The 26,382-nt window shown below is 32.2% G+C and overlaps 3 protein-coding genes across 4 annotated transcripts; all 3 read right to left on the bottom strand.

Annotated features, from left to right (window-relative positions):
* Positions 1-649: 649 nt before the first annotated feature.
* LOC114425312 (phospholipid-transporting ATPase 1-like) lies at positions 650-8,314 on the bottom strand. 2 transcript variants are annotated; one of them, XM_028392193.1, is made up of 9 exons: positions 8,246-8,314; positions 6,022-7,982; positions 4,842-5,193; positions 3,866-4,655; positions 3,573-3,696; positions 3,165-3,384; positions 2,282-2,740; positions 1,862-2,175; positions 650-1,139 (listed from the first exon to the last, which is right to left on the bottom strand). In XM_028392193.1, the coding sequence occupies exons 2-8, from the start codon at positions 7,769-7,771 to the stop codon at positions 1,977-1,979; spliced, it is 3,894 nt and encodes a 1,297-aa protein (XP_028247994.1). In that variant the 5' UTR covers positions 7,772-7,982; positions 8,246-8,314; the 3' UTR covers positions 650-1,139; positions 1,862-1,976. The 2 variants fall into 2 exon arrangements, with proteins under 2 accessions (XP_028247994.1, XP_028247995.1); XM_028392194.1 differs by lacking the exon at positions 8,246-8,314 and having other exon boundaries at positions 6,022-8,239.
* Positions 8,315-16,723: 8,409 nt separating this feature from the next.
* Positions 16,724-17,816, bottom strand: LOC114367317. The gene is made up of 3 exons (XM_028324473.1): positions 17,305-17,816; positions 17,130-17,207; positions 16,724-17,030 (listed from the first exon to the last, which is right to left on the bottom strand). The coding sequence occupies exons 1-3, from the start codon at positions 17,710-17,712 to the stop codon at positions 16,890-16,892; spliced, it is 627 nt and encodes a 208-aa protein (XP_028180274.1). The 5' UTR covers positions 17,713-17,816; the 3' UTR covers positions 16,724-16,889.
* Positions 17,817-18,931: 1,115 nt separating this feature from the next.
* On the bottom strand, positions 18,932-23,681 carry LOC114425476. The gene is made up of 7 exons (XM_028392412.1): positions 22,918-23,681; positions 22,647-22,727; positions 21,986-22,060; positions 20,646-20,690; positions 20,476-20,565; positions 20,276-20,377; positions 18,932-19,375 (listed from the first exon to the last, which is right to left on the bottom strand). Exons 1-7 carry the CDS (start codon positions 23,512-23,514, stop codon positions 19,196-19,198), a joined length of 1,170 nt encoding a protein of 389 aa, XP_028248213.1. The 5' UTR covers positions 23,515-23,681; the 3' UTR covers positions 18,932-19,195.
* Between the last annotated feature and the right edge of the window lie 2,701 nt (positions 23,682-26,382).

Raw genomic sequence — 26,382 nt, 5'->3', positions numbered from 1 at the left:
ATCTTACAAATTATGTATCAATAATTGAATTAGACTTAAATTCAAATTAATAGATATAAGGATGTCTCCGAGAATCTTTATTTACTTGAGCTTCTTAACATCCTTGATCGTTTAGTATTTCAAGTCGATTGCTACACAAGCTCTAGTGTAGCTCTAATATCTACTATAAAGAATTTTGTTGTGAAGTTTGGTAGAAGATGGCTTAGAACTCGGAACAAATTGAGTACATTGATCAAATTTGAATCATATCAAGATATAGAATTATTTTTAAATTTTAATAATGTACTTTTATTATCTTAACAATTGTTGTATTTTAATACACTTTATGTTCCTCTATAAACAAAGTTATTAAACTTTATCAAATTCGTTTTCATATATTTACTTTGATTATATGATAAGAATCATAAGAATAATTGACACATTTTTTGTATCAATTAATTATAATAATAAAATTTATATATTATATGGAAAAAAAATGCATCTTTTATTTTTTGAATCAATTTTATTAACTGTGGTCCTGGGAATAACAGTTACAGATTCAAAAGTAAAAAACACAAACAATAAAAATGTAATATTTGATGTTTTAAAAAAATTCATTTATTAATTTCTTAAAACCATTTCTTAATTTCTACAACAGATGCATATCTTCTAACGGCCCAAAAAAATGCATCCTTAATTATAGCAATTAAAAGAAACTAGGACACTAACAAGACCAATATCACACCATTTGTGTTGAAAGATTGTGAAAATTACCTTTTCTTTCCTTTCATTTTGTCCTTTCTTGAGACATTCTCCTTTTAAAAGGACGTTTTTCAAGCCTGATTTTTACAGAACTATAGTACACACTTAGTTACACTCTACTCTCTCCCACACTTTTTCTATAAACCGTGGATCATTATTATCAAGTCGCCACTGATAAAATTCCACCCACATCAAATTGCTGGAGATACAGATACCCGAGTCTAAGCCTATTCCAACCTCCATCTCCTATTTACCTTCCCGACCTGACCCGACGCATTTGAAAAACCAGGCAAGCTATTTTGCCAGCCTTGGCATGAGCTTCCACGTGGCACAATCTCTTACTATGTTGGATGCCAAGCATTTGTCTTACACCAATGCAATCTGCTTCAGCTATTCATCTGGAAAGTTTAGACCAGAAAAAATCATGACCAAGCAGAAACAAATTTGAACACATGAAAGGGGCATCTTTTTCTTTGGTTAGATAGTTCTTCTTAATCATGTAGGAAGTGTGAGCACAAACACAAACAATGACAGCAAATTATATTTTAATAGTACTCTTGTATGACCATAAAAAACCTGCATGACATTTTTTTTTTAAACACTAATTTGCAACATACAATTATGATCAAGTCATTTGCTTGTTTGTTACAAAACTTCGACAGCAAACATGTTTCTGAATGTGAACTTCACTAAACCTAGAACCACTCACAAGAAAAAATGAGAAAAGTTTACACAGGGCATCCATCATCCAACAAAATCCATCCTTAACCAGATGAGGCTCAATACTTGTACAAACTAAAATGATTCAATGGAGATTCCTATAGACACATGGCCAACAGAACTATAGCCAGACTGCATCAATCGTTAGCAAATTTTATCCAACTCTCAATCCAATAGGATACTAGGATTCAAAGATCCTTGCTTCAGGTTTCACCTAGAAGCAGCAAATTATATTTTAATAGTACTTAGTAGCTACCAAACGACATTTAGTGCACCTTTGGACTAATTTATTGACAACCTACTAAATTAAAACATGTAAAGATAGTGTTTGGAGGAAGATGTCCATTATTCATCACTAAATCTATCACCATCTACATAAATATAGAAAATTTGCCCTTACCTGGTCACTTGCGCAACCAACAGCCACAGGAATGCATTGTGATGAACAAATACAAGGGAAGCCATTTCATTTGAGATTTCTGTAGTTTCTACAAGACACGGGGCAGTCACACAAGTTAACTGGAAACTTGTTGCCTCGGCTGCAAATTATCATGTCGTTTTCTCATTAACTCAGCTTCTCTAGCTATCTGGATATCCGAAGGCCAAAAGATTTGATAAACAACTTTGCAAGTAAAGCGAGGGAGCAATGCCACAATAATTATAAGCAAAATTGTTATCCAATATGTAGGGGACCTTGCCAGATGATAAATAGTCCTGCAATGATTTTGAGGGACAGGTTAGCTGTATATTATACCCTACAGTACTGCTTCATCCATAATACAGATTACAGAATACTTATTGAAGGCCACATGTAACTAACCAGTAATTGGGAAACACAGGTATAGAATCCAGTACCACCATGCAACCATATGTAATGATTATTGATCCCCAGATAGCAACATGAGTAATTAATACCCAACGGTTGATGTCCATAGCAAGGTGTACATTTACAAGGATAACAACTGCAATCGTCCACAAACTGCCCATGCTCCATATGTCAATTGAACTGTCCTTATAGGTGAACAATGGGATGTAGAAAAGAACAAGGCTCTGCCATACTGTGTCCATCATTGTGATCCAAAATAATTGCATATTGTAAGCTTCTTGCCTGTGACCTGCACCATACAGTTTCGGATACTGCAAGAGTGTCCTATGGCTCAAGTCCTTGTCCTGAATACCAACAATAATGGTAGGTATAGATGTGTATATCACAGAATAGAAAACACTACTCCAATCCGTCAGCGCAGAAGTTGTAGAAAAAGCCGTGCATAATATATACCTAAAGACAAGGAAAACATCACATCAGAATGTTTAAAAAATCATACAACCTGCTACTACTAAAATCAAATAACTTCTACCTTTGAACCAATAATTTATGATACACCCTACATATTACACGTATCAACAAGGATAGCATACGGAGGGAAGAAATATATTATTTCCAGAAATGTTGGCACCAGAATATAACAAGATAGAGTTGTACAAACAAAACTTAACATCTAAATATGGAAAAATCCTTTTGCCAATTATCTGCACACAGCCTATTAATATCATAGGCAAATATTAAAAATCACATGTTTCTAACTCAAGCTTTTGTCCAAATGTCTGAAAGATCAGGGATAACGAAAGAAATAAGGAAAGAGAGACCAACTCATGTAAACACAAGAGTAACTCGTGTGATATCCAAGGACAACCATACATACCAAAATAACATCATTACAAAGACAGCATTGCGGTAGAAGTTGTACAGAACTAAATAACCAACACGCTGATAATTCCAGTGCCCATGAACCAGAAGTAATTTTTTCAAGAACTGAAACTGTCCCATAGCAAAATCTGATGCCATCACTGCTTGGCGCCCTTCCTGCCCACATATTCCTACACCAACATCTGCCATTTGGATCATTGACACATCATTGGCCCCTGTCAAATGTAATCGAGATAAAAAAAAGATTAAGTTCATATTAAATCAAATCTTATATCAAAATCCATCTGGCAACACTATCTGAAGCCTGGACTGCCATGCAAATTACTATCAACCATCATCAACCAGGCCTCACAAGAACACCCAAATGCAAATTAAGTTCAATTTCATATTACAAATAACTTACCATCACCTATGGCCAGTGTCATATCATCTGTGCGGCTCTTTATCAAATCAACAATTCCTGCCTTTTGCAAGGGTGCAACTCGACAACACAGCACAACCCTACAGGAAGTTGCAAGGTCGAAAAGCTGTTGAAAGGAAAAAGGAAATTGGTACCATTAAGTTTTATTTAACAACTCCAATCTAAAGCAGTGGTATATTAACCTACTACATCACTTAGAGAAAAAGAAAGTTTTAGATGTTCAACACGCATAAATATTTCAAACAACAAATTCAAACGAGGAAGGACAACTTTACCTCTGACTCCAGTTCCTTCTCCAAAATATAAACCAAACTGTTTCCATCAATTATGAGTGCCAATGGAGCATCAGTTCCTTCTTCGTTTCCAGGATTACATTTGGGAAAGCTCAAAGACTTTGAACCATTGGGAATATCAAGATCACCATGTCCAGCATTGGTTTTGTGCTTTTGATTCCGACACCCTCCACTTGATGATTTCACACCATATTTGGCTTTAGCATCAGCCAAAAGATTTCTACATTCAACCTCTGAAGTGCCATTTATAATAATCTGCTGCATGTCTCCACTAAGAAGTTTGCAGGAAAGACCAATTGAAATTGCCGTCTCTTGCTTATCACCAGTAAGAACCCAGACCTTGATTCCAGCTTGCCGTAGAGCCTCAATTGCTTCTGGTACACCCTCTTGTAGCTTGTCCTCAATTCCAGTTGCTCCAAGTAACTTTAAATTGCTTTCTATAAGAGCTGCTGTTTGCCGTAGTTTAGTAGCTCTGTCAGTCAACGAAGTGCTTGCCTCTTCATACCTGCTTTGCCACTCCTCATGTTCAGCACCAGAAAGATCCCTGGAGGCTACTACAAGAGTGCGCAAACCTTGTGAAGAATATTCATTCAAATGGCTCTGAGTTGCATGCCATATGTTATTGTTACTCTCACTGCCATTTTCCAAAATGCTAAACATTGAAGTATCAGCACCTTTGACTAACACCTTTACCGCGTTGTCAGGAAACCGAATAACAACAGACATTCTTTTTCGCACACTATCAAACTCATGCAGACCCAATACATCCAATCTATATACCAGAGACAATGAAGTTATTTAATAATCTAGATGTAATTTAGGTTACATACAAAGTGCAAGACAGAAGTAGAATATTCAAGTACATAATACAATTTTATTAATTGTGTGTGTGTGAGAGAGACATTGCTAAAACAAAGTAAAACAAGTAGTCCCCCACCAAAACGAAGTCACTATCTACCTGAGTTTCTCACCGTTGACATCAATAACAATATGTCCAGATGTGCGTTCAAAAAGAGTATATCCATATGCAGAGGCCGCAGAAACTAGAGCTTGTTCATCAGGAGATTCTCCCTGGTAATCAATGCGTCTAATATCTTCATTTACTTCATTAGTTCCAATACTAGAAAATTCATCATCACCAAGTATAGGGATTACAGTGTTACAAGCAGCCAATGTAAGAAAAAACTCATGAGCAGCAATTTTTTCTTCTCTATTTGAGTCTTTCTGCAACATTGTCATCAGTTCAGAATCAACTGCAATTGCAGATTTGAGCTTCCAACTCCGTTTAGGAATAACATCTGCTGCTGCTGCTGCAATCATTAACAAAAGTCTTGTGATATTTATGCACCAGCAAATTTGTCAATTCATCATAAGCTTACAAATGGTTTCTGATGAGAACTCACACAGATGACACCTTCTACCTTAGATCAAGATATATAATTGAATCGAAAGTTTTGTAATAGAAAAATAATTAAAGAGCATAGCCATTTCAACAAATAAGCAAACCAGCAAGAAGAGATTGAACAATGGAAAGAAAAATATCACCTAACTCACAGGAAGCTCTTCCCCTCATACAATAATTACAGAGTTTAAATATTCACAAAGCATTTTTGCAAGGGCTATCCTAGGATCAATTATAAGTAATTGAATAAAGGGTTTACTATCTTTATAGCCCTTAAACTTTTTAAGATTTTTGTTTAGTCACTAAACTTTATTTTGACGAGTCAACGTCCCTTAACTTTTTATCCGTTCTTACTTTTAGGCCCTTAACTTTTTATCCATCCTTAGTTCCGGTCCCTTAACAGGGTTTATAAGTAACGACCAGAAAAAAGTTAAGGGACTAAAAACAGAAATCCTAAAATGTTTAGAGACTAAAAAGATAATAAACACTTGAAAAAAAAAAATAACAACCAAAGAGCACATGTTATATTGGAACCAATTCTCATCAAGCTGTCCAGCAGAACAGTCATTATCATAAACCAAGGCAATCAAAAAGCAAAACTAATGAATGCATTTCTCAGACTTACACAATAATTGTTAAGAGACTAAAAACTGCAGTAGCGAGGTAGGAAATAATGGCACTGTACCACATTATAAAGCAGTCTAAACTTAGATAACAATCTCAAGTGATTGAATACCTGTATTATCAACCATAGGCAAGGAGCTCCCGTAATTCTTCCCATGTACACTAGCCCTCTGGAATTCCATTTTGTTTTCTGTTAGTGTTCCTGTCTTGTCTGAAAATACATAGCGTATTTGACCCAAATCTTCATTTATATTTAATGATCTACACTGAAACCTTGACCCAGAGCAGGCATCATACATATCCCTGTCTTCAATCATGAAGTATGACTGACCCAATCGAACTAACTCCATTGTGATGTAAAGAGATATTGGTATCATTATCTGAAACACTATAACAGAACTCAAAAAGGAAAAAAATGCTTCCATTGGTATCCCATAATACTTATATTTCTTTCCATTATCCGGTCCATTGGTGAAGTATCTTTTTCTGTAGTAAGGCAAGGTATCAAGCTGGTTCTTGTGGCGTACCAACCAAAGACACATCCCAATGGCCACAACCAAACACATGATAAAAAGAAAAATTGACAACCAAAGGGTTTCTCTGTTCATGTAAGTTTCCAGTCTGCTTCTCTTGGAAGGAGAAGCTGCACTGTTCAACATTGCTTTTGTTTCCTGTCCTGCATAGACTACAACACCAATTATCCAATCTGTGTTCTTCAATTGGCAACCACGCAGAACAATGTTTGACTGGCTAAGGGAAAACTTTAGCCCATTGAACTCCATGTTGGCCGTGAACTCATAAATATTCCGGTTCGGTTGCTCACATCTAATTACACCAAAAACATCACAAGCTTCTGATGCAACCGCTGAAGCTGTTTCCTGCCTAGCATACCTTGTCTTCAAATTTGATTCTCCATCCAAATTCATTGTCTGAATATAGGCAAGCCCACTTTGATCACTCGTCCCCAACAAGACCATGTCAGCTGGAATTGTCTCATCGGCAAAGATCTTAACAACCTCACCAGCTTGTATTTTCTTCCATTTCTTTGATCGGAAATCACCGGACTGAAGCACCAGAGACTCCCGGTTGTTCTCATTGCGATCTGACCTGTGCCTCCGCCAATCCTCATAGCCATCCTTAATAGCCGTGACACAAAGAACAAACAAAAGCGGGAAAAGTGACACAGTCCTCCCAAACACAGCCAGTGGCGGAAGCTGATTGAGAGCAGCAATAGCAAGGAAATACAGATAAGCCACCCGATGAAACTGAATGAAGAGATTCTTGGGCAAAAAGGTAACAAAGGTGTATCTGCTAGTCCGGATCTCATTCCCGGTGAACTCATACTTATCATTCGTCCTCCTCGGATCATTGATATAAATCAGCCTGGCACTGTCCTCATGTAAGGCAGCATCATCAAATTGCAAACTTTTGTGCCGAATTCTCTGTGATTTACCATTCAACCTGCTGTCCTGCACCTGAGATGAAGCTCCGGATATCTCGAATGGCACGCTACGGCTATTGGCGGCATCAGGCAGTTCCATTGCACCCCAAGATACCGGGCTCTTCGTCTCGGGCTGGGGGCATTCCAAGGGAAACTGCCACGGGGACTGAGCCTCAGAACCGCTAATATTATTCCCAAACGCTGCAGTGTAGAGACTACAATCTCTAGACAACACAACGTCCCCACCGTCTCGTTCCTTCACATCCAAAACGATGCTCTCAGCGAAAGCATCATCAAAGGCGGAAGAAGAGAAGGAACCATGGAGGGAGAGGTAGCTCCGGGAACCCGATTTCCCGCGGCGGTGATGAATCACTGGACGAGAATCCGATGATTCCAAAAGCAAGGACTCATTAGAACTCATAAATACTTCTCCAACCACATTGTATCAACACGACACAAACAATCCACCGTCGGAAAAGGGATCGATAAAACCCCCAAATCCAATTCCACGCGGCAGTAACGAGATCTAAGACACGAATAGGAATCACCCCCGAGGCATTCTCGATTGGCACGACGAGAACAATAAACAAAAGCCTAGCTACTCAATTACGCTAAAACTAACGGTGGATTCCCTGGAATTGAATTAAAATGTTAAATAGCTGTTGAACAAATCGGAAAACAAAAATTGAATGAAATGGTTAACCCTACATTGAAAATTAAAAAAAAAAAAAAGATATGGTGATGGAATGAAAATGGAAGTGAAAAAGAAATGTGGTTGAGAAGAGGGAGAAGGGATCAGAGATTGAGATTTGGGTTGGAGTGAAAGGGAGAGATGGAAGGGTGCATCGGAGTTCCAAGAGAGAGAGAGAGAGGAGCGGTGAACCACCAATCTTACCTTTTCCCTTACTTCCTTTCTCCTTTCTTCTTTTCTTCGGGCCACCACCATCCAATGCCATTACTCTCCTTTCTCTCTCTCTCTTAAGACACTTATATTTTTTTATAAAAAAATAATATTAATCGTTAATGGTTAATTTTTAAAAATTGTTTAAGACATTGTACTAGAGTTTTCAATAGGTAAGATTCTAATTTTTTATTTTGTAATCTTCTCGCTCATAGGTATTTGGAAAAATGCAAATTTGCATATTTTAAAAATGAGTAAAACATTATATAGAAATTAAAATTAAAAATTTACAAATTTATCAACACTAGTATTAAAAAAAATTACAAATACATCAAAAGTTTATTTAAGTCAAAAAAATATCACCCCAAGTGTGTATTGATGTAAAAAACAAATAGTGGTGTATTCAAAACTTAAACCCAATCTCACTATCTAAATAACAACCGTAATGTCTTTAAATTCTCATGATTGTATATGGATTTTGGTCGTTTGTCTTTTGTGATTTTTATTTTTTCTTTAATTTTTAATATAATGGAGTGTGTTGTTTTGATTGTTGATGCGGATCTAATTGGAATTGTTTTTTCTCAATTTACCTTACCATAACTCTGAATTTTGATAAAAATAAAATAATAAAAAAAAAGATAACAACAATCTTACACTAATAATTTATGTGTTTTTTAATTCGGATTAATAATTTATGTGTTTTTTAATGCGGACTAATAATTTATGCATTAAGAAAAAAAATGCTATAATATTATCTTCATTATTAATTAAATTTTATTAAGGTTGTTGGTCATATAATATTTTAACAATTATTTAATGAGAATTGTTTATAATTTTATATTACTTTAAAAGATTAAAATATGTTAAAAAAATATGTTTTAAAGGTGTCATATTATCAGTTTTCATATATGTTGACATTTTTTAAAAGTATATATTGGCAATTTTTTTACAGCGTATATATTGACATTTGATGATGCAAGAGTATATACACGTTTTTAAAAATTATTGCAGAGCTGCTATAGACTCAAGTGGTAAAATGCTTGTTTTTTTTTTCCATAAAATATTGAGTTTAACTATTGTGAATAGGAAAAAAAAAGAGTTTGAAAAGTCATATCATTTGAATTCAACTTAGATTAGTTAAGATCTAATATAACTTCAACATCCTTCTTCGGAGTTCGGACCACCCACCATGTCCAAAGTCCATACCTTCTTTATTATCCTTTGTCTTCCCTTTAAAATAATATTTATTATTATCTGTATTATTCGAAGACAGCTTTAAACTCTTTTGTAAGAATATTGATAGAAAATAGCTTAAGAAAATTGGTAGAAATGCATTATTGGTTAAATTTTATTAAGATTTGGGGTACCAAAATAGTAGGGGTTTTAGTAACTAATTTTAAGAGTTTCACTTACTAACTAAAATGGATTTTACTTCAAATTGACTCAGTCTGGCATAAATTTATCTAATAAAATAGTATAAAAAGACTATATTGGAGAATGTAGTAGTAATATTTCCTTTAATCACTAATGTGTTTACCACTATATTTAAAAAATAATAATTTTTGTTATTTATTATAAGTTATAACTACTCAAAAATTATTTTAGATATAATATTCTTTTTTTGAAAAGTCAAATAAAATATTTAAATGACAATTCATAAAAGATATGAGAATGTATGATTAAATGACAATTTATAAAAGATTTACATTATAGCATATTCCAATTAAATTCTTAGTTTCAGTCAAAAACAAAATTCTTAGTTTTACTATTGTTGTGTTGTTCAACTAAAAAAAACGTGTTTTTCAGTTTTAGAGTTCAACATTCCTAGATTGTTTGACTTTTTTAATAATTAATTTGAAAGTTATATTTAGGATAATTTTTAATTTATTAATAGTATGAAAATTTTGAGATAAAATATATTTTTGGTCCCTAAAAATATTTCAAAATTTTATTTTAGTCTTATAAGAAATTAATATATTTTTAGATTTTATATTTTAACATAAACACGTGACTAAAATCACATTACTTTTGGCAAATTAGTACTTAAAATTTTTATAGAAACTATTTTTTTAAAAAGAGAGATAAAAATATATATTACTCAAAAAAGTTTATATGGCCAATGCCTGGAAATTAAATTTGTATTTTAAATCACTGTTTTTTTATTCTTATAATTTTTAAAAATACTTATTCCTGTAGTTCTACTCAGTTAGGTTATTAAAGACAAAAAAAAAGTTGATCAGTAAAGACAAATATTTTAATTGGGAGTATAAACTAATTGAGTTAAGTTTTGGAAGTTCAAGTCTAACTTGTGAAAAGAAAAATGGTTTAAGTATGACTTATTTATTTATATATCAAGTGAAAAGTTTGACTTCACTCAATATTTTGTTTAGAGATTTCATTAATAATATTTATTGTTTTACACACTTTTATTACATGTCATAATGATAATGAGGGATAGACAGAAAATTAATGTTGTACATGATCACAATTAAATATAGAAGCATGATATTTGTGCAACAGCACATATAACAGTTATACAACAATATTTTTAGTTTCTATTTCTTTCTAGATTGAGGCTAAGGTGGATTACCTATTCAGGTGGTTCATGATGAATCACAATTTTAAGTTGCTAGATTAATCTCATTTCAAAGTTTATATTGTAGATTTTGCCCACTAAATCCCCCCACCCTATCGTAGATCACCACCATTGGTCGTTGGAGGCAATTTTTGGCGGCAACCTTTCTAACTTCCCACCATGGTTTTATTTTGTCCAGTGATCACCAAGCCTCCATTGGTATCAAATCTTTTGGCATGTTGATTTTGTGTGTGAAAATTGAGATTTCAAATCCATAAGAACTTTTTATCATAATCGAAATTTGTTTAATCGAGAACAAGGAGATTTCATTGGGGGAATGTAGAGGTTTATTAAGGTGCTGTTCAGGGCAGAATGAAAGGACTCCATGCAGAGTTGTCACTTGTGACTTCCAAGAAAATGCGATGCCAAAATCTATCAGTACTCAAACAACCTTACAAAATTGGGTAATACATGCCCATTTATATATATTTATTCATACTATGAGCATATCCGCATTTCTAACATCATCTTCGGCATACCCACAAAAAATGACATATGCTTTTTTTTCAAAAATTTGTTGTGCATAAATAATGAGCATTTTTCTTTGAGAAATAATTAAATAAACTTACATAGTCCGGCATCATGTGTTAAGGGACAGATGAATACGATGTTGCAGGAATATTTTATAAGTTGATGTTGTTTCATCATGTCAGTAACCACTACAGATGAATACGATGTTGCAAGAATATTTTATAAGTTGATGTTGCAAGAAGTATGTCAGTAACCACTAACGAGGAGTTGGGACAGATGAATACTTAATACTCACTCTTTCTTTTCCATAAATCCACTCCTAGCCTAGTTAGCCCAGGCACTACGGCTACCTCAAAAATTAAATTGGGAAACAAATTAATAAATTTCCTTTTCAGGACTCTGGAATCATACCATCTCAAAATTTCACAGTGTTGATTGTTGAAGCAAAGACACGGTCATATTTTTATCTCTACGTTTTTTGAGATATTCCTTCAGTGTTATATGTATAGATGTCTTTAATTTTTTTAATTATGTTTCGAAATTACTTCTACAATCGGTGTTTTAGAAATGCAAGACCTGATTAATATTTTCCTTCCAACTGTATTCTTATTAAAATTAAAATAAGAGGAGTGTTAGTAATACTTTATAACAAATTTTTATTAGTATTTTTTTAAGGAAACTTTTTATTAGTAATAGATAAATATTATTAGAAGACTCATTAAATTAGATACGAAATCTATGAATTTTATAATTTTTAATAAGGAATATATTGAAAAGAATATTGGGTCGCTAAATAGTGCTCTTTTTTTTACTAGTATTAGACTTGTTCTCATAGTATGTGTTGCAATTTATGATTTAACTGGAAATTAGTGATTGGAAGAAGAAGAAAAGACATACTCCTAACAAGATACAAAATATTATGGCCAGTTTTTTTTTTTTTTTTGTATTCTTTTATTCGAAATCTATGACTAAGCAGTCGGAGCATCAATACACACAAGTTGCATGTTGGAAAGGGACCGGCAAGATAAAATAAAACTCTGTTATTTTTTGACAGATTAGAAACATGGGAGCATGAAATAAAGAGCAAAGAAAATAAGTAAAATAAATAAATATATTATTTAAGTTGTTTAGTTTAAATAATAAAATAAAAGATTACTCATAAAAATAAAAACAAATTAAAAGACGAAAAACTTTTATTATCTCTTTTTCTTATTTGATCAGATAAAAAATACAAAATTGATGATAATACTTTCTTGTCGAAACGTTTATGCAAGGTAGCTGGGAAGAGTATTGAGGATTGAGAGGAATGATGATAATGCTTTTTTTTTATAACATAAACATTTCTTAATGGAATAAATAATTTTTTATTTTCATTATGTATTAGTTTAAATTATTTTTTAAAAATAATTTTCTTACTTTTTTTTAATTAAAAAAAAAAAGCAATCTCTATCTATTCCTTAAAAAAATTACTTTTTTTAAAAAATATTTTTCTTAAACAAATCGTCCTTCTCTTTTTTTCTAGCTTACATCATCTCTTTAGAAAAGTGAAAAATGGTTAAACTCAAAGTGAGGAAATGCATCTTATTACTATTTTAAAATATTTGCTCCTTTATAATTTGTTGAAGAATGTTAACAAATAATTCTTTTAACATTCTCTTTTCAATTTAACTTATTTTATGGGTTAAATTATATATATAAGAATACGTTTCATTAAATAATTAATGATGTTTATATATCTAATAAGACTAATATAAGTTTTATTCATATATCTGAAAAAATGTTAAATAAAATTATGTCAGCCAGTGTGTCCTGACATTTCTTCCATAAAATTCATTTAAACATATTCTTAATTATTAAAATGTTGATGAAATATATATAAGTAAAAATAGCAGGAAAAGAGTTTGCAGATAAAGGTTGGTGTCATCGATCTCACTCTATCGATATGTTAGGAGTGATGAATGAGACACGTGTCTTGGTGCCTTAGCATTCAACTTGTGCATGTAAGGCACCTGCATCTGCATCTGCATCTGCATCTGCATGCACTTTTTTTGTCCTTTCCCAAAACCAAACTTGTCTTACCATAATTGCCTGTACCTCAATCATAACAATTTCCTCATCAACTGACCTAAGCACTGAACTAATTCATCTTTCTTTCTTTTCCACTGCGGCTTTTCTTTCAATTTTTATTCACTTTATTTTTTAGAACCTCAAGTCCTCAACTTAATTATATTTTGGACAAAAAAAATGAGAAATAGTTTTTCCTCATGTCAATAATTTTAGGCTACTTAAAAACTAAACCATATATATATTGTTAAGAAATAAGCATATACATTTTATTTTCCTAATTAAATCGGTAAAATTGATGGTTAAATCTCTTAAATAAAGTCTACCGCCTGTACTTTTTTTTTTTAGACTTAGAAGTGGTAAAATAAGTCAGGTTAATTCTTGAATTGTTGTGAAACTTGTTCAATGAAACCCAAAACTTAGACTTCGTACTAATAACATAACATAATTATGAAAAGAAAAAAGCTAAAAAAGTATTTAAGCACGGGAATTTTTTATTAAAATCAAATATGAAAATGTAATAGAATAGAAAATGAATGTATGCTTATAATTATTTTTCTTCTAAGAGTATTCAAAGTATATAGATGCTTGTTGAGTTGTTTAAGAGGTTTTCTGTCTCCACTTCATACTAAAGAGCTTTTTTTATTTTCATCCGTAAATGTTAAATGAGTTGCTTCTAGAAAATATATTTTTTATTGTTAAAAAATGGTTAAGTAACAATATTACTTATACAAGTAATTATGCAACATTATTTAACTTGTAAATATTTGAGAATTTGCCTGATGCTTAACTCTAAAAACTGATACGTAACTCTAAAAGATATGATGCAAGAGAAGCTGTCAAAGTAAAAGAAGAGGTGTTTTTTTTTTTTGGCAAGTGTTCAATCTAAGAAAGATCCTCAAGCCGCAAGTTCTTGATTAATGAAGATTTTTATTGAAGGCAAACAATCAAAGTTAAGAACATGGCAACACTGACTAAGGATCCCATTGGGAGATCATGCCAAATTATATATCACGTGGCCATTGCGTTTAAGAACATTTATTAGTCATTTGTCAGAAAAAATGAGTAGAATTTAAATAATTTGATTAGTTGGTGGTTGCTATTTATTTTTAGGCTTTATAAGATTATACACGTGTCTTTTTCTTAATTATTGGTTTATATTAACAGTTTGTAATGCCTATCAAATTATTCAAGTTCTACATATTCGTTATCAAACTTGTTTAACCATTATTTCTCACAGTTATCATGTATACACCATAGTTACACCAATTTGATTGCAATAAGTTCACAACCTTAATCTGTAGAGCTTAGATATCTTTTCGTGGATTTCATTATTATGATATATGACACTTACTAGCATGTAAATATGATGTTCAGACATGCACTTTTGGTATGTTTTTTATTCTCATATAGCATACATATGTCTAGATTTTTATTGATGATAAATTAATATGTAGAACTATGTGAGAATAATGGTTAAACAAGTTTGATAACTGTGAGCATAAAGCTATGACTATCAGGATGTGAGCAGTATGAAAGATCAGTACATGTCATAATTCGATCATAGTTTTAACATTTTTGTTATCACAAATTTAAAACGTAATATATTTTTTTGAAATTAAAAATTTAGAAATTATACAAGAAATAATTTCATTATTTTATAACTTTATCTTTTTTCCAAATTCTTTTAAGAACATTAAAACTTATTCCACATTTAATGCTTGTTTACTGATTTTAAATATTACATCATCATTTTTTTCCTATATCCTTTCATTGAAATATAAAATTGTTATAACTGAATTTTAACATTTTTGTCATCACAAATTTACAACGTAACATATTTTTTTGAAACTAAAAATTTAGAAGTTATACAAGAAATAATTTTATTATTTTATAACTTTATCTTATTTTCAAAGCATTAAAACTTATTTTACGTTTAATTTAAACCGTTTTTTTACTGCCTTCAAATATTATACTATCATTCTCTTCGTATACCCTTCCATTGAAATATAAAACTATTATAACTGAATTCTTCATATACCAAAATATACTTTAAAAAAATATTATAAATAATTAATCATAACAACAAAAACTTCAAAATATAAAAATCTAATTATAAAAAATACTATTGCAGTTAAACTTTAAATTAAAACTTAATTCTAAAAAAATATTACTTGAAAGTGAGACATACTATCTAAAATGAGAGACAAATACCACGAAGAATGGAGAAAGAATACTTGAATTGAAAGTGAAAGTGGTGTGTCTCTTCTGGAGTGCGAAGCAATTTTCGGTATAGGCAGTCGAAATAATTTTTTTTATTATATACCCAACCATTTCACCGTTAGGAATGGGGGATTTTTTTTTTAATTACAAATATTTTGCCATCCGTATTGGCGAAATACATACCTAAAAAAGCTGACGTGCAACTGAAGCTCCTGAAAAACCTGAAGCAACTTCTGAAAAGCTGAAAAAAAAGCCATTCCTGTTCCGCCAAAGGGAATGGTGAAATGCCATGCCCTCTTAATGCTGCCTTGACGTCACATGGATCATTTCACTTATAGTCATGGCAGAATGCTTAAAAACAGAACCCCCCCCACCCCACATAATATGTTTCAAAACAAACCCAAAATTGAAGATTTGGGTTGAAATAAAGTATAGTTCTATCGGCAAAACTCTAATGATATGTATTTCATAATAATGTAAATTTTTTACACTAAGGGAGCATAATAAATTTTGTTTGGGAAGTAAATTAAGATTTTGATCCCTGAATATGCAATCCAGTGAGAATTTAATTTAATCTTAAAAAAACAAAAAAAAATGATGCTAGTTTATGAATGTATAAAAAGTATGAAGTGGACTCAAATTTTTAAGTAAATATTTGGGTTTTTTTTAAGAAAAAAAAGCATAATTAAAAGAAAATTTTCTATTCATATTGGTCAACTAAGCCTAAGAAAACTTTTTTTAAGCCAACGGAAGTTAATCATGATAATATTGATAGATATTTCACACTAAAAATAAATAAACACGTTAATATGCTGTTTACTTTCAGTCAAAAAAATCTATGTTGTTTACTTTCCTTAAAAAAAATGCTTTCCTTGCAATTAAACTAACATGATTAAATGTCTTGCATAACAGGCATAGATTTCAATTTTAGGGCATAATTAAATTGCCTTGGGAACGAAACCATAGATGGCTAATTCTCCATTTGATTACAATATATACGCTGTGATCGTCTGAGTAATAGCTGAACATAAAAGAGGGAGGAAAAAGAGAAAAGGAAATATCAACAGAATGCTTTCAAGTTTATCGATTATCAGCCATATAAATTGAGCCATTTTCTTTCTTAAAAAGTAATGATAATAATGAAAAAGAAGTACAAATAGCAATGTGAAATTCACATAAATTGAAGAGGAAAAAAAAACATAACGAGCAATTATGTATTGAAAAATTCCATAAAGAAACTCTGTCTCAACTATCGGATTTTGTGTGTGTAGTATGAGTTTGTGAACAAGCTGAACCAGGACTCTGCAGAACTTGGCATTCACCTCCAACAGATTCAGATTCCGATTCCGATTCCGATTCCGATGCCATTGTTTCCTCTGTTTTCACCTTCTCAACACCAAAACAAAGGCACATTTCTCAATTCTCGCTCTCTTCAATCGACTAATACATGCAAAAACCACAAAATTAAATTAGAAAATCAAGTACCTCCGATGATTGCGATGGCGCTTCGTTCACGATCTTTCCTTGTTCCTTCTCCCTAAGCGTTCTCATCGGAGAAACTCTCTGTTCCAATAAAAGAGAAAGAAAAAAAAATCAGCATCGAGAAATCTAAGCTGAAAAACGAATCGAACCGAAAATGTGTTGTTATTGTTGTGCGAACCATGCAGCGATACTTGAGTTCCTTCAACCGGAACAACCGGTCAACCTCTATCTCGAAGTTCTTCTGAATCTCCCCTCGCTCTTCCATCTCCTTCATCCACGCGTCCAGCAGCGCGTGTTTCTCGTTCAGTATTTTCTCCGTTCTCTCCTTGTCCGCCCTCATCCTCTCCAGCTTCTTCTTGACCGCGCTGAGCTCCTCCGCCAGCGACGTCTCCGGCGGCACAGCCGGCGGAACCGCAACGGCGGCGATCGGATTATTCTCTTTATCGATCAACGAAATCTCAAAATATGGCTTCGACTTGAGCTTCGCGGAAGGCTGGATGGGATCGGCCGGAGAGTTCTTAAGCTGAAGCGGCGTCCGGCCGGATCGCGGCCGGAGCTTCGGCACTCCGGTCGTCGGAGTTAGCATCTGCGTTTGCGTTTATGTCGTGTTTGGTTTGTTTGTTATTGATTTGGGATTGGGAGGTGAAGGGGAAGTGAAAGGGAGGGGTGAATAAAAGAGGTGGAGAAGACATAAGCATGAGGTGAGTTTTGAATTTGAAACCAGACAGGCGCTAACGGCTAGTGCTTTTTTCTTTTTTTCTTTTTTTTTTTTTGGACTTGGGGTAGGGCTTGCTAATAATGATTTTTGCTTTTAAAAAAGTTTACTACATTGGATTCTCGCCTAATTTTAAAAAAATATATAGATTGGCACACAATTTGATTACATTTTAGATCTAAGCTCACTTTAACTAAATTTTATGTTTTACATTGTTACTAATAAAGAGTTAAATTTGGAATAATTAACAGGTTAAAATATTTTGTTTTATTTGTAGGAATCAAACACCAATAGATGTGAGTGTTTGGATTTGCATCCATATCCAAAAATATCGAGGATGTGAAAATCTGAAGCAATACAAAAATAGTGTTGGATTCAACCTGAATCTCTCAAATGCACCGCCGCTCAATTAAACATGTTATGTACTAATCGAATTAGACATTTTCGGTGAGTTAAAGTAAATTGATATTTTGTAACATGAATTTACAATTTATAACTATATTATGATGAAAATAAGCTTTACTTCCAACAATGCTTTTTCTCCAATTTAAAGAGAAATGCCAATATTTTTTTTATATTTATATTTTTTTTAAAAAAGCATCATTTTAAATCTTAGCCAATGGGTAGAAATTAATTTTAAAAAATATGACCTGGCACTAACGGTACTTTTTTGTTTTAAAAAAAATATCCTAAATTCAAATTCAAAAGTTTAATAGAATACGGCCTTGTGAGTTTACACGGAAAAAAAACCAAAAAGTTCAAAATAAAATTATATAAAGTTTAAACTAATATCTTTCTATACAATTGCATGAATGCCATCGGGCAGATAAAATATTTATTCTATAATTTCTATCTTTCATTACATACATTATTTATTCTATAAATAAATAATAAATTATTGAAAGATTATAGAATAAATAATGCATGTATTGAAATGTTTTTTACCTTATTTAATTTAATAAATTATTATATATAATAATTCTAATTATGATGATTGAAATCATTACAGATGAAAGAGCGCACTTTTTTTCAATACACATTTAATTGCTTATCAAAAGAAGAAACACCATCTTTGTCAAACTATAGGAAATTGCTTATCATTACATGTCGATCATTTATTCAGTGTGGATAGGAAATACTATAGGACAGAGATTGCTAAAATAAATATCCAAAAAAAAATCTAAAGAAATTCGATGAAACTAACTGTACAACTAAATGAAAACCTACTCATAACCAAAAGTGAAAAAGTAAAAGAATTTCCTTTTGGTGTATTTAATAGGTTTATTCAAATTTTCATTATTTTTAATAAACAAAAATGTGTTTTACATGAAATTTAGTAGAAAATCCATTAGAATCAAGGATAGTCCATCGGAAGCTCCCAATTATCTTCATCATCCCAATCTCTTTGATTAGGTTTCTTTCCTCCGGTACTTTTTCTTCTCCTTGAAATAGGACCGTATGTATCAGATTGTTCAGAGTCTAAATCTTCAAAATCATCCACTGAAATTCTCACATTCTGGTTGCCCAAAAACCCCTAGCACAAACAGATGGGTTGCTTTATGATCAATAGGACAAAATAAATCAATGGCTTATTAGTTATTACAAAGAACGATTAAAGGATGCCCAAATATTTGAATTTATTTTAATGAGACAGGTCCTAAAAAATAAAAAGAAAGGTCCTAGATTTATTCTCTGTTCAATGTTTTCAAAACCAAACTAAGTAGGCTTATTAGTTATTACAAAGATCAACGTTTTCAAAACTAAACTAGTAATTGAGAAGGTATTTAGTCTGTGTTCATAGTTCAACCATAGTTAAACAGGGACCAAATTGGTAATAATTAAATATATATTTTAATATTATATAATATATTTAGTAATAAATTACATAAATAAAATTTTAGATTACTATAAAAATAATCATTTTACATGTCTTAAAAGATAAAGCATTCATAATAAATAGTTAAATAATAGCAACACATGCAAATCTCATACAGGTCTTTGTTTATTTTTAAAATAATTTAGAAGTAAATTTTTAAAATACTTTTTTAAAAACCAGTTCAAACTGGTTTTTTACTTTCCTGATTTTTTGGATTATCTAGACTGACAACTTGATCAGATCTTGATCCGAACTGGTTCTCAGTCTAATCAATCAAACTGACCAGTCCAGTCTAGTTTTTGAAACTATGGCAAAGATGGCAGCATCAACTATCAACTATCTCATATAAAATGGAACAAAGCCAAAAATTACCAAATATAAATAGATGACTCTACTTAAAGCATGAACCTAATATGCCATATGCAGGAGAAACCAAACGGCAGGTATCAGAATTTTATGCTTCTATGCATTATCCATAAAAACTTTCAGCAGCTAAGAAACAGAAGCAATGTATATCACCAAGCAAACCTGGCAGTTTTATTCTTGAACTAAAGGTACCTTAGAAAGCCTTTGAATTCGTAAAGCTGCAGCTTCATGCACAACAACTGCGTCAAATACTACTTCCAGCACGTCCTCAACCAGCAAAGCGTAGGTACTCACCTAAAATGTAACAAGTTTGTTTGCATATTTTCAATTAAATTGACAGAACTTGCATGCAATCTAGTTCTGTACATGTACTATTAACTGCACCCACTTACCAAACTTGATGGAATAATGGATAGTCCAAATGAATCAAGTTCAAGTTCTTCAACAGCACCTGAATTGATACTGAAAGTGTACCCTCGCACCTAAAATTTAAGATTTCCATAATTACATAACAGATGAATAATTTGGTGAAAATAACATGGTGCAAGAGATATATACTCACCTTTCCAATATTCCTTCGAGAGGGTGTTACAACTTTGTATCCAACCTAGTAAATGCAACCAAATTAAGATATCCCCTAACTTATATCAATTTAAGAGACATAATAAACAAGCCATGATTGATTCCCCCTTATTTTTTCAGCTGTTTGAAACCTTGAATCATGTCTGGCTTCTGTCTCTATCTCTCTTGCTTAAAATAGCTCAAAGTAAATGATGATGAAATTCAACGTATTTGTAAGTCACATCTACTACACTCCAAATGTTAGTTTAATGTCTTGATGATTTCCCTCTTCACCAAATAAATAAATAAATTCAAGCTACCCAGCTGGCAATTTAAATGCCAAATTCATTTTGAAAAAAAATTAAAGAAAAATTCATTGCAATTACCTAGTGTCAAGCTGTGAAGCACCCTATTGATGTGAACCCAAAAGGTATGAACTTATCTGATTCTTTCATTGGTGTGTTCATCCAACTTATCAACTAGGTAATTTTATCTGGTTGTGGCGTTGACTATCCATGCCTTATACCAAGGTTCTTGCTTTTCTAAGCAACAAGTCATGGGCTTCTTACTCTGATTTGAACCCAACTGAAAGAATCAAATAAGTTCGTAGTTCTCAAAGAACCAAAGTCACAAAGAAATTCTTTATTCCGATCCGCTTTGAGTAGTATAGCTTTGGTCTTATTATACATCATTTGTGATAACAAATAAAGAAATTTGAATAAAATCCTAATCAGGTTTGCAAATTACTCCTGTAACTAGTCCCATATGTACTTGGATAGGCTTAAGATGTATGCTAAATGTGTTAGCCTTGTAATCTTCACCTAAATCCACCACTAATGTTAGCTATAAAATAACATCTTACAATGCAACTGGATAACCCATGTGAGGATATATTGAACACATTCAAATAAAAGTTCTTGAGATCCACATTCATAAATATTCAAATAGAGAAATTTACTCTTTAGTTAGAAGGAAAAAGAGTATTCAAAAGAGGAGAGATCACATTCTCCTAACCAAATCCATAAATAAACATCTGACAACATGAAATTATCAGGGGTTATGTTGACATAATTTACAAACCATAGAAGAAAAAAGAAACAACTATTATATGGCCAGATACTTTAAACAATATAAATGTTTCCCTCTAAGGCAAGATTTCAGTCTTTGCATGAAACATAATAAATCTGCACTCTTTCAGCAACACATCAGAGTTTGAGTACCACATAATACATATAGTTAAAGACACTTCTTATCCATATTCTGCCAGATAATGAACTCAAATAAACAATTTAAAAAAATACTAATCCACAAGTTTGAGTCGTGTAAAACAGTAAAACATACCAGTGTCTCCAATCCAACCATTTTAAATTCATTGTCTATCACACTTTCATCCTGGACAAGGACAACATCTCCAATCTGAAAAAGGAACATGCAGAATACTCAATATAGTGAAATACCCAAGTTACTTGTTGGCAAAATAACAAGCTACACCATATTTACTATTAGGAGTTCAATACAGCCACAAGACAAAGTACAAAGCCAAGCGGGATATTTGCCATCAGAACATAAAATGCATTGGAAACTTTCAACACAAGGGTTTAAAACCCTTACAAAACAAAGCCAAGCTGGAAATTTGCCATCTGAACACACAATGCATTGGAAACTTTTGACAAAAAGGTTTAGCAAGCCCTCCGCCTGGGAAATTCCTAAGTAATGCTAATATCTTTCATATTATTGCAGGCCAAAAATTCAAAAAATCCCCAAAATAGATATAAAAGCAATCCTAAGACTAACAGTGTGTTTGCTTTGGAGTCGCATATGCCCGATCCACGTCCTTTTGATGCATTTGTTTTAGCTTCTGCCTTTTTTTTTTTATCGGTTTTGACGTGAATATTGTGTTCAACGTGGTGATGTGACGTCATTCCAGAAAAGTACGTATGAAGCAAGCATATACACATTCAACAGAGAAAGGGGTCAATCCCAAATTCCAAACTTCTTATACCTGACTAATGTCCTCCAGAAGGAATTTCTCTGAATCCCCAGAGAGCAAGTTTGGTCTAACCTCCACAAACAACACCATCCACTGAAAATGGAATCCACCAAAAGATAAAATATATAAACAAATTAATTCTTAGTCCCACAAATAAGACATCATTATCAACAAAACAAACAAATACTATTAACAAATTCCAAAAAAAGCTTGCTCCCTAACAAAATGAACAAACAAACAATCAGCACAAAACTAAGGTTCAGCAACTATTTTCAAGACTCACAGAGGAAGTGTCCACCCAAAGCTGTGAAACGAACCCCAAGCTAAGCGCAGAGCGAATACTGATCACTTGCTTGGCCAACAAATTCGACCTTCTAATTACCTGTTTACCTCTTCTGACTCTAAGTTTACCTCCAAATTTCTCATTCTCACCTTGATCATCGTCATCATCATAATCTTTCTTCAAACCATCCCCATCTCCATCTGCATCCCCCTGAACCCGAACCAAATCATCCTCTCCCTTATAATTATCATCACCTTCCACCCCATCAAATGGGAGAGACTCAGTTTCACTCTGGGAATCCTCAGCAACAACAGGGTTTATCTCCAACCCCAAAGTTTCCTCATTTCTGTCCTCAAACTCAAGCTCGTTGTAAAAGCCATAACCCCTTGATGGCCCTTCATTCGACCTGGAGCTCAGTGCCAAAGAGACACTCTTGTTATTGCAACTGGTTTTGGATGGTTTGGGAGAAAAGAGGACACGGGAATTTGGGTTGAGTTGGGTTCTTGGTGTAAGAGTTGGGCGTGAATTGAGGAAGGGGAATCTTGGAGATTCTGCAGCTGAAAAGGTAAGTGGGTTTGTGGCAAGAAAGTCAGGCATAGTGAGTGAGGGGGAACAGAGAGACCAAGCACAAAAGCAGAAGCAGAGCCCCTTGCTGCATGGTACAAATTTTACAGCATTAGAAATGGTGTGCTGTGTTGAACCAGAACCAGAAAGGATGAGTTGAGTAATGTGTATGGACTATGGACTATGGAAGAAAAGTACTATTGACTAATGAGTATGATAATGGGAGCGATTTATCCATTTTGGTATTTTTACAATTTTTTTATATAAAAAATGGGTTTATTTTAAAATAAATTATTGGCATAGATTTGTTTTAATCAAACTTCAGGGTCAAACGGATAAATTTGAGAACGTAAGTAAGCAAAAAGAATGAAATTTTTAAATACTTTTCACTCTTGTCAGATCAAAACAGCAAAATATAATCATTCAAAATTCTTTATTTGTCATGTCATGATTCAATAATTTAAAATTGTTGATTCGTTAATACCGCAACCTGTAACTACTCATATGTGTATGTGCAGCTCAAGTCTACTATGAGAGACTATGTTGTATTAAACTTATTTTTACTCATTTTTTGAGGAAAGATTTGATGAACATGTAGTTGATTGTGATTCTTCATACACAAATGAGGAAACAACATCTATTGAGTCAAGTGAGCTTATCTTACCACTATTAATATATGAACCGCAAGAAGGTACTTTTGTTATTAAATTTGATAAAAAAAATAAGTAAGTAAATAAGAATAACATAGATTAATGTTGTTAAATAAATTAAGAAACCATCCTAAATAAAAATTAATTTATTATATATTGTATAATTTAAAATGTAAAACACACAAATAAGTAATAAAATTCAATAAATAATGTAAAATTAAGATAAGTAAATACATTTGAAGAAAAATTTGATCATCATACATCATAAACGGTGACACGCAAACATCAATCTTCCTCCAATATATACATGGCATGTGGAATAATGGAACTACATATTATAATTTTTCGATGTGCCATTAACTATTTTCCACTACATATGATATCTTTCACCAACTTTGAAGTTGATGAAGCATATCATGCATAGAAGAACCAAGTTGATGTTTGTATGTCATTGTTTATAACATGAGTCAATTTTTTTTCTTTAAGTATATTTACTTATTTTAAATTTGCATTACTTATTGAATTTTATTATTATTTATTTATGTGTTTCACATGTTAAATTGTACAATATATAATAAATTGATTTTACTTGGGATGATTTTTTCAATTTATTTAAACAATATCAATGTATTTTATTTTTTTATTTACTTTCTTAATTTAATTAAAGTAAATGTATGTTTTATTTATTTTATAATTTTTTTCATATTACTCATATTTTTTGTTAGCACAAACTCATCGACCACCTTGGACTTGGGCTACAATTTTTTAATTGTAAACTTGAGCTGCATGCACATTGGTTACAAGTTGCGGTATTAACCAACTAGCAATTTCAAATTGTTGAACATTGACATGACAAATCAACAATTTTGAATTGCTACTTTGATTTGACATGACAAACTAATAATTTTGAATTGTTACTTTCTTTTGATGTGATAAGGGTCAAACAATATTTTAAATTTGTTATTTCATTTTTTTTGTTGACTAGACTCTCATGTCCTCAAATTGTTAGTTTAAATATGAATTTTGGTCAGAATAGACTCATGTCAATAATTTGTTTTAGAATGAATCCATTTTGATAAAAAAATTTGTAAAAGTGACCCAAATGGGTCAACCACTCATGGTAATGAACGTGAAAAATAATTCTCACAGATAGAAAGGATTGTGCGATTATTTACTGTCGAAGTAAAATTTTCTATCAATTATCAAATACCTTTTTATATAACTAATACATTTTGTTCATCACATATTTACTTTTTTTTTTTTTTTTACATTAGAATTTTCATACAAACAATCAGGTCAATCATCACCTTAAAAAATATTGAAAGGAGAGTATGGCTAGTATTTCTCCGTTCTCTTTTATTATGTTAGTCCCTATTATTATTCAAAGATTTTTTTGAAAAATGTCTAGGGAACATTTGTTTCAAGTGATAACATTGTATTTTTTTTAGTACAATGAAGTGGGTAAGGGTAATTATCGGAGAAAATAACTTTCATTCTCATGAAAATACAAGATATTCAATTTTTAACATAGGAAAAGAAAGTAAAATAAATATAAGTATTTTATATTCCTACGAATCAACAACTGTTTTTGGGCTTTATAAAACTTATACCAAACATGGGAACGCAATATTCTCAAATCTATATTTTGAGATATCTTTCTCAATACCTTGAACCAAACGTCTCCTAAATATCAAACTGACACATTAATAGAATCTAACTCAATTGTTCTGGTTAGGTGTATGAGTTGTTGTCAATCTCTTAGTATTTGCCTTTGTTTCTTTTACGAATAAAAAAAATCACAATGTTGCAACATTTGGGCTAAAAAACTAGGGAGAGAGGCATTCAGTATTTAGTTGGTGGTGAGCACACCCAAGATAGTTTTGTTTGTTTTCCTGAGATACAATTAAGACTTTGTGGAATTTAGTGTTAGGTACGTGTTTAAAATGAATTAGGGCGTGAACTAAACAAAATAGAGGGTGGGAATAGTAAAGCTAACTCTTTCACAGTAGTACACTGAAGGCATTGGATTGGATTTGATCCATTTTGAGGAACGTGGCTTGGTTCCCGGTTCAGAATGACACGAGGCTGCTCCAGGGAATGCAAATTCCAGGTGTTGCTTGGTGTACAAGGGAGAGGATGCCACCGTGACTCTCTTTCAATCCTAATAAGCTCAAGTTCCTCACTCCAGAGGACTCAAGAATTTCATTCTATCAAGTGTCACAACATGCTGGTAAATTATTTTTTCGCTATT

This window comes from Glycine soja, chromosome 9 (assembly GCF_004193775.1).
Source record: "Glycine soja cultivar W05 chromosome 9, ASM419377v2, whole genome shotgun sequence".
Lineage (NCBI taxonomy): Eukaryota > Viridiplantae > Streptophyta > Magnoliopsida > Fabales > Fabaceae > Glycine > Glycine soja.
Note: the sequence above shows the minus strand (reverse complement) of the source record. Positions and strands in the feature narration are given on the sequence as shown.